The sequence below is a fragment of the Moschus berezovskii genome, chromosome 28 (genome assembly GCF_049115385.1).
Source record: "Moschus berezovskii isolate FMDL1 chromosome 28, NW_MosBer_1.0, whole genome shotgun sequence".
Taxonomy (NCBI): Eukaryota; Metazoa; Chordata; class Mammalia; order Artiodactyla; family Moschidae; genus Moschus; species Moschus berezovskii.
This window is the reverse complement of record NC_142487.1, coordinates 26341443-26354382: the sequence shown is the minus strand read 5'-3', so window position 1 is coordinate 26354382 and position 12940 is coordinate 26341443. Positions and strand designations below refer to the sequence as shown.

Here is a 12940-nt window from a genome sequence, read left to right as displayed (position 1 = left end):
GGCTGGCCCAGCAGGAATGACACCCTGGTAACAGTGCCCTTCTGCTTTGTCTCGTGGGCTTACAGTAATCAGCAAGCCCAATCATCCTCACAAGAAGAGACGTTTAGTAACAAAACACAGGCGCAAAACTAAGCAAACTAGTTATGGCACTAAAACAACGAGAAATAACGCACCAAGAGATAAGAGGGATTGCTACAAACATTAACTGATCCAACTCCCGTCTTACCCCACTCTCTCGAGGTTTTATTTTCAAACAGAGTCAGAGGTTCTCAGTGCCTTTCGGAATGCCCATAGCCCGGAGTCATGCCCTCTGTCTTCAAGATTACTATGTCTTTCATCTCAGGCAAGCCTGCCCTTTAGCTTAACTTGTTCAGAAATCGGTTCTCACAAAATTGGCCAAAGAATGATGAATATTCCTGCCAACTATCAGTCTCTTCACGGCCAGGGACCAACCACTCGTCTGCAGAGCACCAACAGTCCCCGCTGAGAGTAGTTCCACTTCAGATACGGACACCCACCCAACTAGTTCAGACGTGTTCCATATCCGAGCAGCTCTGAGCGGGGACCCAGGGGTCTGGTGCGCTCAGACATGTCCCTCCTGTCACTTCTTCATAGGCTGCTTCTCATCTCTCAGATTAATTTCACGCATTTCTCCATTTAGCCGTCTTTTTTATTTATAGTCATTCACAGTGATAAAGAAATACACTGATATTTTATATTGCCTCAGTATATTTATTTTTCTACCCTACAGTCTTACAATTTAGAGTACTAACATTTTCACTTGCATGAACTTGAACTTCATGTTAAGTACTGATTTCAACCCTAAATTATGATATTTCAATCAAGGGGGAAACAAAAACACTAGTACTGCTACAGCATAAGAATACCGCTAGCGTCTGTGTAAGCTGCTGCATTCAACAACGTGCAACTCTAAAATGAGTGTTTTATGTCTGCATTACTCACCTGGATGCCCGAAATTAGTCAATTCATCTAAAATAAAACAAGAGAAAACGGATGAAATAATCTTTAAATAATTTAACTGACAATTCAGTGCATATAGGAAGACTGATCAAAGAAGTTGACTTTGTGCTATTAAATCGTGTTACAATGTTTTATCAGCTTAGAATTTTTTAAATGCCTTAAATGAGAAGTCATGCACATTGTGAGGAGGGGAGTATGCTGTTGTGGACCTCAGTTAGGACTCCTAAGTTATTACTACGTTCATCAAATGACAAAAAGTTAAACAGACATCTTCAATTTGATCAAAGTTTTTTAGATGTTCTGGCCAATTATGGGACAAAAACAATCAAGAGACAGGTTTGTCTATGGCCTCAACTAGACACTTCTTGAAACCAATTAAAAACCTCAAATGATATTTTTAAAAATAAACTTAAGTTCAGAATAGTTTAAGGTGCACAGAACTATTGTGAGGTCAGTGCAAAGTTTCTGCATACACCCACCTACTTTCCCTATTTTTAACACCTGACGTTAGGAAGGCATGTTTGTCACAGTTAATGAACCATTAATGTTCTTTTTTTGTTCCAGGACCCTGTTCAAGACACCACGTCACATTTACTTGTGTTTCCCTGGGCTTCTCTTGCTATGACAGTTTCTCAGACCCTCCTTGTTTTTGATAACCTTGACCACTTTGAGGATTACTAATCAGGTAAGGTATTTTGTAGAATGTCTCGAAATCGGGATATATTTGACGTTAGACTGGTGGAATGTGTTTTTAAAGGTATTGTGGTTTCAGAATTGTTAACCTGTAGCCCCTTGGTGGCTCAGACAGTAAAGAATCTACCTGCAATGTGGGAGACCTGGGTTCGATTACTGGGTTGGGAAGATCCCCTGGAGGAGGGCATGGCAACCCACTCCAGTATTCCTGCCTGGAGAATTCCACGGACAGAGAAGCCTGGTGGGCTACAGTCTGTAGGGTTGCAAAGAGTCAGACAAGACTGAGTGACTACACACAGCACACAGCCTCCGGCTGATGGAGGGAGAGAATCATCTAAGCAAATGCCTATGACATTACAGCTACCTATTTTTCCTTTACAAATTTTATGAAGATAAAACTTAACATTCACAATAAATTACAAATGCTATAATATTCATAAAACGTGCAGTGATTTCTGTGATATAAAACCAACTACACAGTGGCATTTGCTAGCGTATGGGGTCATGGACAATTTCTTCTGTCTTCTGTGTTCACTGCTTCCAAGGTACTCAGGCAAAGACCTGTTCTTCCATCCCATAGTAAGGCTGCTTCACCCACTTGTGACAGGTTCGGATTCTTATTATCTGGCTGTGCAGTGTCTTTGTTCGTTGCTGCGCGAGCGCTTTCTCTACTGTGGCTCACAGGCTCTAGAGCAAGGCTCAGCAGTCGTGGCGCACGGGCTGAGTTGCTCCGAGGCATCTGGGATCTTCCTGGACCAGGGATCGAACCTGTGTCCCCTGCATCGACAGGTGGGTTCTTAACTGCAGGACCACCCAGGAAGTCCAGGTTTAGGTTCTTTTGTCATATTCTCATTCCATTCTGGGGTTCCCCTCCTCTGACCTCCTAAATGATCTCAAACCTGCATACATGTATTCACCACTACAACTGTCAGAGCGTTTTCACTGCCCCCTAAAAAAACACCCTGAATTTCACCTATTGAACGCCTACCCTCTGTCCCAAACAAAGCACAGAAAATGAAACAGATCACATCAGGATCTGTTTACCTGTAGAGGTAAAAAGATAAGGTATGTTGTAGGACATTGCTGCTGCGTGCCCATCCACCAACTAGAAAATGCCTCAACACTGCAGACTTTTTTAAGAAAGAAAAGTTGGATCTGATTTTTCCATCTGAAATTTTGGGAGTAATTTCATAACAGATTTATTTGAAAATTATTATCTAATAGTGTGTTTGCCACTGCAAAATTATAGGGAGAATCTTGCAGGTAAAAAACCAGCAAGGTGGTAACTGACATGCATCACCCTGAAACTAGCGATGCTAGTTTACATTTATTCTTAGAGGTCTGCAATGCTAGGAGATTTTAAAAATCATGCAATTAGGTAAAAAAGAAGGAAGAGGAATTTGCTTAGGATCTCTTTACTAGGGCCCACAGACCACGGGATTACAACGCTCCCTTATGCTACAGAATTCTTGTCGGCAACTATGATTGGGATGAAAACAGTAATTGCAGAACTTCAGAGTGACAGCATAGCAATACAAAGGACAGGGAAACCAAGAAACATAAGAGGTGACATTATTTTCTTACTTTGCCCAAGCAGAGCCAAAGATTTTTATAACAGGTTAAAGAGGCAGAAATTGAAAAAATACTTTGCTGTCCACAAATCTAATTTTGCAAAACAGTGTGACACCACACTAGGGGCAGGTAACTTAAGTTTTAAAATTTATTCATTACAACTTATGTGCAAGGCTTTGGTTAATCAAAAAAAATTCAAAGTTTATGTTAAAGTAAACTTCAGTTCTCTGTATAGTATGGTAAAGGTGACATGGTACCTTAATCTATAGTCTTATAACTTCAAAGAATGGATCTTATAAACTTACTGTTACAGAAATTACACTTGCATTTGAGAGGCATTTTATCATGGCAAACAGATAGATAAAATAATCTAAACAACTATACATGACAGGATAGCCATGTATTTTTCTAAATTTTATGAAGATAAAAATGAACATTAAGAATTAATCACAACTGTTCACTATTTGTAAGATATTGTTGGAAATTAGTTATTTTAATAATGCGTCAATTGCATAGTGTCTGGGGCAGTTGTGGAGCCCTTGAAGACTAAGATACAGTGTCCTTGCATTAAAACCTTTTCTGACAGCCAGTGTTTTTCCATCACTGCGCTCAGTGGGCCAGGGCACGCCGCCAGCCCCAACATGAACCAGCGTGCAGGGTACGAGCTTTCAAACCAAGGGTTACGCTACCTTCAGTGCACTCCACTGCCTCATCTGTTCTTCCTTGCTCCAGAGAAAACAAACGTGAAAACATCGTGATTCGCGATCTTAGCAAGGGCGGCCATCCAGCAAACAGAGATGAGTATCACAGAGACATGTTGGCAAACCAACATAGGCATCAACTGCATCAGTGTCTCCCACCATTAACAGCATCACTGGACGCTGGAGCTGAGCTAGAACCAACCCCCAGATTATGTCTTCGTAGGCGGCGCTGTTGGTTAACACTCATTCTGCAGATGTCTGTGATGTCTGTTTCTTCAATAATGTTTTATTAAAGACCTTTTTCCATTAAACCCAGGGGTTATTTTAGCTAAAGCTCGGAATACATTTTTTGCCATAAATGTTTAATATAAACTATAAAAAAACCAAAAAGATCTAAATACATAACCTTTTTTGGTTCTTTTCTGTTCTTTGTGTGTGAATCCTCATGAATTTAGGATGCATTCTCTCAAATTTCTATTTAAGCAAAGATAACTCCAGGTGCTTAACACACCATTAAATAGAACGGGTGAGGAGAATCCCCAGCGCTCAGTGTACTTCACCTCACACAGCCCCACCGCCCGAGCCCGAGCGGCGCTGCTCACCTACGACGACGTCCGCCTTCTCGCTGTCGCGACTGTCTCGATTGTTATACACACGACACCAGTAGGTTCCCTGATGCTCCAGATCCACGCAAGGCACCTACATCAGGATTGGAACATGCACATATCGACTGACTCTTTAATTTAAAAAGCCTTGGAGAGAGTTATTTTGGGTGGCTTTTTTTTTAAACCTACAAAACTGAGCATTGCAGACACTCCTCCATTGTCTTCATTCATTACGTTAGGTCAAGTATTAGCAAGCAAATAATACAGTGAATCTAACGGTAGTGAGTCTGATGCCATACTAGTTGACATCTTTCACAGAAGCACTTACATATGGGCTGGCACTGTGTTCCAGCCCTTTTGCAAATATAAGAATCAATTAATACTGGATAATAAAGAACTTGAAAAAATACAAAAACACCTGAAAACACCCCAAATATGCATCACTATCCACTGTGATTTTCCATTATGCTATTTATTTCACATATGAACCACCCCAAATGTCCCCGAGACCAACTTCCTACCATGTACAGCTTTTTTGTCTCATGTGTTAATCGTGATTCGTTTTTGAACCACTGATACTGAGGAATGGGGCTTCCGACAGCCACACACTGCAAGATCAACGTGCTGCCAGGCATCAGCTTTTGGGACTTCGGTTCAACACAGATTTGCAACTTGGATTCAGAGATGCTATCCCAACTGCCTTAAAAGAAAAACAGCAATTAACATAAAATCTCCACGTTAAAAAAACCTTTTAAAACTTTCTTTAATTAAACAAAAAAGGCTTTCAAGTTCATCCTTCATTTTTTTTTCACAATCTTTAATAGAATCTCCCAAACGATATTTCAGAAAACTGTTGCACTTCTAGAAATATTAAGAGATGTTCTGTGGAAAAAAGGATGCTATGGACAAATAAGTTTAGAACATTTTGGGTTAAACAAAGTTAGACAGATTTCTTTACTGCAGACCTTCTCAAAGTATTCGCATATACTATATATTTAAGACGGGAAAACAGTTCAAGTGGTTTCTAAATGTGCTTAGCCATTTTTGGTACAGCAAAGGACTTAACATCTTGAGTGACATTCATGTTTAAAACAGAAAGTCCTATGTTCTGCTGTTTGATTTAACTTGCCTTCTTGAAATCAGGAGTTTTGCTATTAGCACTGAATAAATATGGATGGGTTATCCCTAGCATTTCTTCCCAAGGCAGATATCAGAAAGCATTTTTTATTGAAGGCTCATCTTTAAGGCTCATCATTCTTTAAGAGCCTTGAGGACAGAGGGCTTGTCAATGAGATGAGGTAACAATGAAATTCTGTGTCTAGCACATTACAGGTGATCAATAACATTTGTTGAATGAACAATATTCTATTCATAAACATGAAAGTTCATTACATGCACAGAAATATTCTAAAAAATATAAACTACTCTCTTAATTAATCACGACTATTTCTAGAGACTTTATTCAGGTGTGGGAAAAGCTAAACTGAGAAGAAGAATGAAAGACACAATTGGCAACAAGTCTGTTTCCCTCATGCTGCCTGTCTGGCTAAAACGACAAACATGGTTCTCGACTATGTGTGAATAAACAAAATAACACCTGATGGCTACTCTTCAGAAGACCCTGGGGCTTTTCCTTGATCACTACTGGTTGCTGAACTAAAAAGAGGATGGGCAAAGAGTAGAAAACTGGCTGGATGAACGGCTTCATTGCAGTGACTGACATCCTTTGAGCCCTGTCACGCCAGTATCAACTCTACAGAAAGTCTTTATTCCATGACACAACTTTTTAGGAGTAATACAATAATTTGGGAGAAAAAAACACGGTATAGAAAGGAACTCAAAAGTGAGCAAGACTGCATTAGATTTCTTTTCTCCTCCAAAATCAGAGACCACAACATTCAGACCCATGAAAGGCGGCAAGTTTTCAGAGGTCAGCAGCAGGGCCAGAACGAGGAAGGTCATTTTATCCCCAAACATCTGCATGTCTCTCTTTGTCTACCTATCTGTCTATCCATCCATCCATGCAGAAAAAGAATCAATGCACATGGGATAAAATCTTAATGACTCGTGACATTATACTGGGAGAAGTACATATACATTATATTGGGTGAGTACTAGCTTTGATACTTTGAAATGATTTAAAAGCAAACATTTAAAGTAAAATTCAAAAGAGGCAATTCCTATCCCAGCACTCAATTTATCACTTACTCCGGAAGCTTTCTGTTACTTCTGTGACATCGCAAACATCCAGCTGTGACCACTGGCTAAATTCAAAGGTGAAGTTATTATTAACCCGACAGACATAAAAGCCCGCATCTTTTACATGCACCGTGTTAAAAACAAGTTCCGGTGCATTTCCATTTGGAATCTGTGAAAGAACCAACAAGAGGATAAAAGTGAGCGACTCCTCAGAACACACCTTATAAACTGTGCTGAGCAAAACCTGTGATTTCCTGGGAGCTTTGAAAAATGTACCTTTTTCCTCCTCTTTCTAAAGTATCTGTTCCTTAAGAAGCAAACAATAACATGTTGAGTAATTTAGGACTGAAAGTCATTGAAATCCAGTCTTTTACAAATCTGTTAACCAGTTAGTTGAGCTCTATCCCATAAATCTTTCAAAAACTCACTGATAGTAAAGTGTCCATTCTGTCATTTAAAATTGTTTGACCATTAGTATTTACAGGCTTGAGAACTGCAACATTTATGAGCTCAGTAGCCATACCATGAAGGAGTAAAGAGATCACAGAAAGTCAGGCCTGGCTGCACATCTCAGCTCTGATCAAATGAGCTGTGAGCACATGAGCAAGTTACTTTACCCTGAGACCCCAGTTTCTCACCTGCAGAGTTCTAGCGGAGGATAGAGACCTTGACGGCACACTTCTTTCAAGGCCTGGGTGGTGAAGGGCTATGGGAAGTGTGTTGGTGACAGGAAGGACTGGCCATTCAGGGGTATCCCAAGCCTTCCTCCCGGGCCTGGGTCATCTCAGCTGCTCCCATCAATTTACCACCACCACCCAACTCTGGCACATTGCCAAGGTTTCACTAGGCGCCTCCTTATACAGGGGCCCCCTTGCAAAGGACTTGAACACACTACCCCTCTCCCAGCCCCAACCAACTGAACTCAGCTCTCTCCTCTCAGAACCTGCACCAGAGCAAGACCGTTTTGCTGAAGCTCTGACAGCTGGGATGGAGACTGCCCTGAGCACCGCCTGCCCGCCCTCACACATGAACCCACCTAGTCTGCTTTCCTACTAGAACAGTCCTGGGTTCTTCCACTCTTGGCAACCCCACTCCTCTCAGCCACTGACTTCAGATAGGAGGTCTCTCCTCTTCCAGCTGCTGAACCACAAACCTGAGCCCGTGCCTATTTAGAGCTGCTCTCCTCTCTCCTGTGAAAATGGAAAAACCTGTCTTCCTGCCAAAGGCCTCTTGGGCTTGGGATGCGTGAGGATCCTAACCGCTTGGAACCCCAGAGTTAGACTACGAAGATTAGTTCAAGCTGAAGACTCAACAGATGCAGAAAGAAGGCTGCTCAGAGCTTTCCTTAGCGGACAAAAGCAGAAACTTCTGGGGGATGAGGCTACCATAAATTCCCTCTTCAGGGTGGCTTTTACTTCCAGGAAGGTGATCAAACCCACCATAGACCCCTTCTCCAGGGGAGCTTTACAGCTATGAAGAAGACGGAAAGACCACTTGCACCTGCGTGAACAGACACTGTCACAGCCTTCTGGTCACCTGTCTATTCCCCAGAGGCCCTTCTGTATGTGTTCTCTAAGGAGACCCATGCTTCTTCCCGTAGAGGCTCTTTCTTCCTCATCCCTTCTCCTGTAACTTTAACCCAGCATGGAACTACTTCTTTTGTAAGTTCCCATATGAATAAATTTTATCTTCTTAATCTGTATTCTGTCAGTTGATTCACTGGCTCCCAGGGACAGAACATGAGAGGGTAGAGGCAAAGTATTTTTCTCTCTGACAATCTGACCCTCTCTGGCCTTGCTCCTGCAATTTTCTCTCTCGACTTTAGCGTGCTTCCCTCTTTTATTAGAGCACTCTCAAAAACATCCTCTAGTACCTTTATATCTTAAATAAACAAACAAACCCCCAAATGTCCTGCGCTGGACCCGTATACCTCCCAGCAGCACTGGAAATGCTGGCCGCCCTTTTCCTCTGAAATGCTCCCCCGCGGGCTCCAGACCAGCCCTCCTGCTCGTGCTCGCGCGCCAGCTCTTCCTAGTCTCTCCTCTGCCGCCCCCTCTGCCGTACACCTTTCAGCGTTGCCGCCTGGGGTACCCACGCTGACTTAGACGCATTCAGACATTAACAGGCACTTCAAACTTCATGTGTCGAAAACCACACTCTTGATTTTTCACCCTGAATCTCTTCCTCTCCCAGGCTCCAACACCTCAGTATGTAAGAGGTCCCCAGAGGCTGTGGTAACAAATCTAGGGTCATCCTTGAGCTCTGTGCCTTTCCCCTCAGGCTCCCCATTTAATCTGCCAGATCTGATGAACCCTGTCTCTAAATAAAGCAACTTACCCACTCTGTTCTGTCTCCCTGCCCTGTCCGAGTTCACACTACTGTTATTTCCAGTCTAGTACAGGCATCAGGGAACTGGTCTTTTTGTTATGCTCTTGCTTCCATTTAAGCAGTGAAGTCGGGGGACTTGCCTGGTGGTCCAGTGGCTAAGACTCTGCTCTCCCAGTGCAGGGGGCCTGGGTCTGACCCCTGGTGAGGGAACTAGGTCCCACATGCCGCAACTAAGGTGCAGAGAAATACACACATACTAAAGAAAGCAGCAAGCTGGCGTTTTAAGAACATAAACCCTCCCGTTACTTCTCCTGTTTAAGGCCTTGAGTGTCATCTCCCTTGGTGTCACCCTGCTTATCCTCCTCACAGCTCTTAACTCACAGCGTTATCTCATCTGCTCCCTGTCTGTCCCCAGCAGAGGGGGCAGGGCCCTTGGGTGTCAGGCTTCACCATCCTGGCCTTAGAACCCGGACAGGTGCCCAACAAGTGGTCGTGAGATGAATGCCTCCTGAGACAGACCATGAACCTACGGGTTAAGACAGAATTCAGCTGGCGAGAGCCTCAGAACCCATCACAGCTCTTCAAATCCACCGGGTACTCCTCTTCCCCTCGGTTTCTCCCCTTCTCAAAATCAGGACACGGTTCACACATGAGGTACTGGGTTGGCCAAACAGCTCCTTGGGGTTTTCCTGAGACACCTTGTGGAAAAACCCACACGACCTCTTTGGCCAACCCACTACCTACCGTAGTAAGATTTGCCCACGATTTCTTCCTCAAAAGGCATTCATTGAAATGAAAGCCACTTTGCAGTTGAGAAGCTATGGTAAAAGTGACTTTAGTTACCACCTCTCGAGAGCCTAGGCACATAAAATGTCCTCTCAGTCAGGCTCTCAATGCCCGGCGACAGGAATTTGAAGGGCTCCTGACAGTCAAGCACCCAGCACAGGCCTGTCTGCCACCGGCACCCGGCACAGTCCCGTTACTACAGTTCACGGCTGCCCTGGCTCTGAGGCACAGGGTGATCCCATCAGAGGAACGAACGTCATTTTGGAACAACTCTTGAGCTTAAATTCAGATTTGCAAATGGAGTCAGTGCTGAGTTGAGAAGAAAGTTTAGCTATGTGACTCAGAGGCTGAAAAGAACAATGGAGTTTCACGGTGCATCTGGAGGACAGGCAGGGAGGCGGGTGATAAGGGAGAAGAGAGACGCTCTTGAGAGTGGAGCTCAATGTGGCCGGACCACTGAGAAACCCCCAGCGGCAGAGTGGCTCAAAGAACGCTTAATGATTTTTTTTTTTTATCAATACTTTTTAAACTGGCCTCACTGCACGGCGTGTGGGATCTTAGTTTCCTGACCAGGGATTCAACCTGCACCTCACACCTTGGGAGTCTGGTGTCTTAACCACTGGACCAACAGGGAAGTGCTTTCAAAGACTGTTTAAGAAAAGAGAATTTCAACATGCAAATTTAAATTATCTGTTTGGTGGCTGAGGGATATAATCCTTTCACGAAAGGAACAAACGTCTCTCTACCAACCTGAATTTTACATCAGAAACTACCATAAAAGCCTAAGTCTTCTGATATAACACAGTTCTGTGGGATGCTTACAGTAATACTGCCCTCCGTGCTGCTTTGAAACCCTTTTAAAGATCATGACTGGAACGACCTGCTGTAAAGGATCCTGTGCACCTGTGTCAGGAGGCACTGGTGATGTTGCACACTGCTGACACTGTTGCCCCAGGTACTCCTGCGTTTCCACAGTTTGCAGAATACAGAGCTGACTTTATTAGTGCTGAGAGAGGAATGGTTGCTGAATGCATCAGGAGCAGCACTGAGCCTTTAACAAGGACTGTCAGGTCCTTTAACAGAATCCCCATAAACCTGTTAAAGACAGTGAGGCTAACTAAGGTTGGCTTCTTCTCTCTTCTTTGCTGTGTTCAGTCACTCAGCTGTGGCGACCCACGGCAGCACGCCCGGCCTCCCTGTCCATCACCATCTCCTGGAGCTTGCTCAGACTCAGCTCCATTGAGCTGGTGATGCTATCCAACCATCTCATCTTCTGCTGCCCCCTTCTCCTCCTGTCTTCAATCTTTCCCAGCATTAATCTCTCTTCTTTTGACAGAGGAATTAAAAGACATTTAAAAGACTTTAAAATTACCTCTTTATTCATTTTGAACCATTGATACTGTACAAAAGGATGTCCAGTTGCCCGGCAACACAGCTTCACAAACTGTCCCGCCAAGACTGCCTTGGATTCGGGGTTTACAGTGATCTTTATTCCTTAAAAAAGAAAAAAAAAAAAAGTTACATAAATAGAATCAGAGAAGAGGGGCTTTCCTTGTTTATGTTTCTGAAACCAAAAAGAGAAATATTTTGGAAATAACCTGCATATTCATTTTTGTTATAAATCACTCATTCAGATCTCTTCCCTATCAGATGGTGAGTCTGTGAGTTCCAGGCTCTGTAAGACCAGGAGGAAAGAAACTCACCTGCAGAAGACTTTGATCGACCACATCCCCCTCACCCCCCACGACTGGGGGAGAAAACTGTTCGCTGTATTTCTTCAGTTCTGAGAAATATTTTTTCCACGTCCAAATGCCTATGACATCAGGATGTGCCTTTAATAACTGTCTGAAGGAGCGGTCAGGGTGCACTCTCGGTGCCAACTCTGGTAGTACTTGGTCATAAGTGCGTATATGGTCAGCACTTCAACTCAGATAGCTGCATGGTTTTTGTAAGACAAGTGTGAGTTTAAATGCCATTGAAATGTCTTCAAAAGACATTCTCTGGAGGTCCAGGGGTTAAGGCTTCACCCTGCAATGCAGGGGATGTGCCTTCAACCCCTGCTTGGGGAACTGATATCCCATGTGCCTCCTGGCCAAAAAAGATGAAACATAAAACAGACGCAATGTTGTGACAGATTCAATAAAGACTGAAAAAAAAAAAACTGGTCCACTGGAAAAAAAGAAAAGAATTCCAATGCTATGGTTTAGCATTAAAATAAAACTATTCTGGAAGCAGAAAGGCAAACAGAAGAGCCCGATAAAAATCTGATAAATGTGATGCAAACATTTCTCATCTGAGAAATGACTACCAGCACCAAAACCTGGAAAACCTTTTTTTTTGGGGGGAGTGGGTGTGCCACATGGCTTGTGAGATCTTAGTTCCCTGACCTGGGGCCTCAGCAGTGGAAGTCTGGAGTTCAAACCACTGGATCGCCAGGGAATTCCCCAAACATGGAAAACTTCTGAGAGGTGCTTCTCGTCAAAAATCCTGGAGTCAATAATGGAATACCTCCTCTCCCTCTGCCTCTCTCTCAATCACTCCCTCTGGGCAAGCCCACTGAGAGTCACGGGGACACCTGGGCAGCTCTGCAGAGAGGCCTGGGTGGTAAGGAAAGCAACGTGGGCCTCCTGCCAACAGCCACGTGCATGAACTACCTGAAGAGAGGATTACCCAGCCCCACGTGGACCTTCAGATAGCTGCAGCCCCAGCTGAGGGCTGGACTGTCACCTCATGAGAGATCCTGAGCCAAAACCAGCAGGCTCAGCCACTCCTGGATTCCTGCCCTCAGAAACTCCGAGACAACCAGTGGATGCCGATTTAAAAATTCTCGGTCTTGGACTAATTTATTATGCAGCAGCAGATAACTGACACAAAAGGAACCAAAGCTAGGACATTTTACACTTGCCAGGGTTTTAATACATAAATCTTGGCTTTCATGCTAAATCACTTCAGCCGTGTCCAACTCTTTGCAACCCTATGGACTGTAGCCTGCCAGTCTCCACTGTCCATGGGATTCTCCCAGTAAGAAAACTGGAGTGGGTTGCCATGCCCTCCTCCAGGGGATCTTCCAGACCC

At 43.7% G+C, this 12940-nt stretch overlaps 1 protein-coding gene across 3 annotated transcripts in view; it reads right to left on the bottom strand.

The window, feature by feature from the left end:
• MALT1 (MALT1 paracaspase) overlaps positions 1–12940 on the bottom strand; it is a 60819-nt gene that overhangs the window by 26295 nt on the left and 21584 nt on the right. For 2 of the 3 annotated variants that reach the window (XM_055417446.2, XM_055417448.2), the window contains exons 3-8: positions 11238–11359; positions 6761–6920; positions 5074–5252; positions 4550–4646; positions 3936–3968; positions 964–990 (exon numbers count right to left, since the gene is read on the bottom strand). In XM_055417446.2, the coding sequence (XP_055273421.2) occupies positions 964–990; positions 3936–3968; positions 4550–4646; positions 5074–5252; positions 6761–6920; positions 11238–11359 (618 nt within the window). The remainder of the gene's footprint in view (positions 1–963; positions 991–3935; positions 3969–4549; positions 4647–5073; positions 5253–6760; positions 6921–11237; positions 11360–12940) is intronic. The other variant, XM_055417447.2, reaches the window with a different exon arrangement.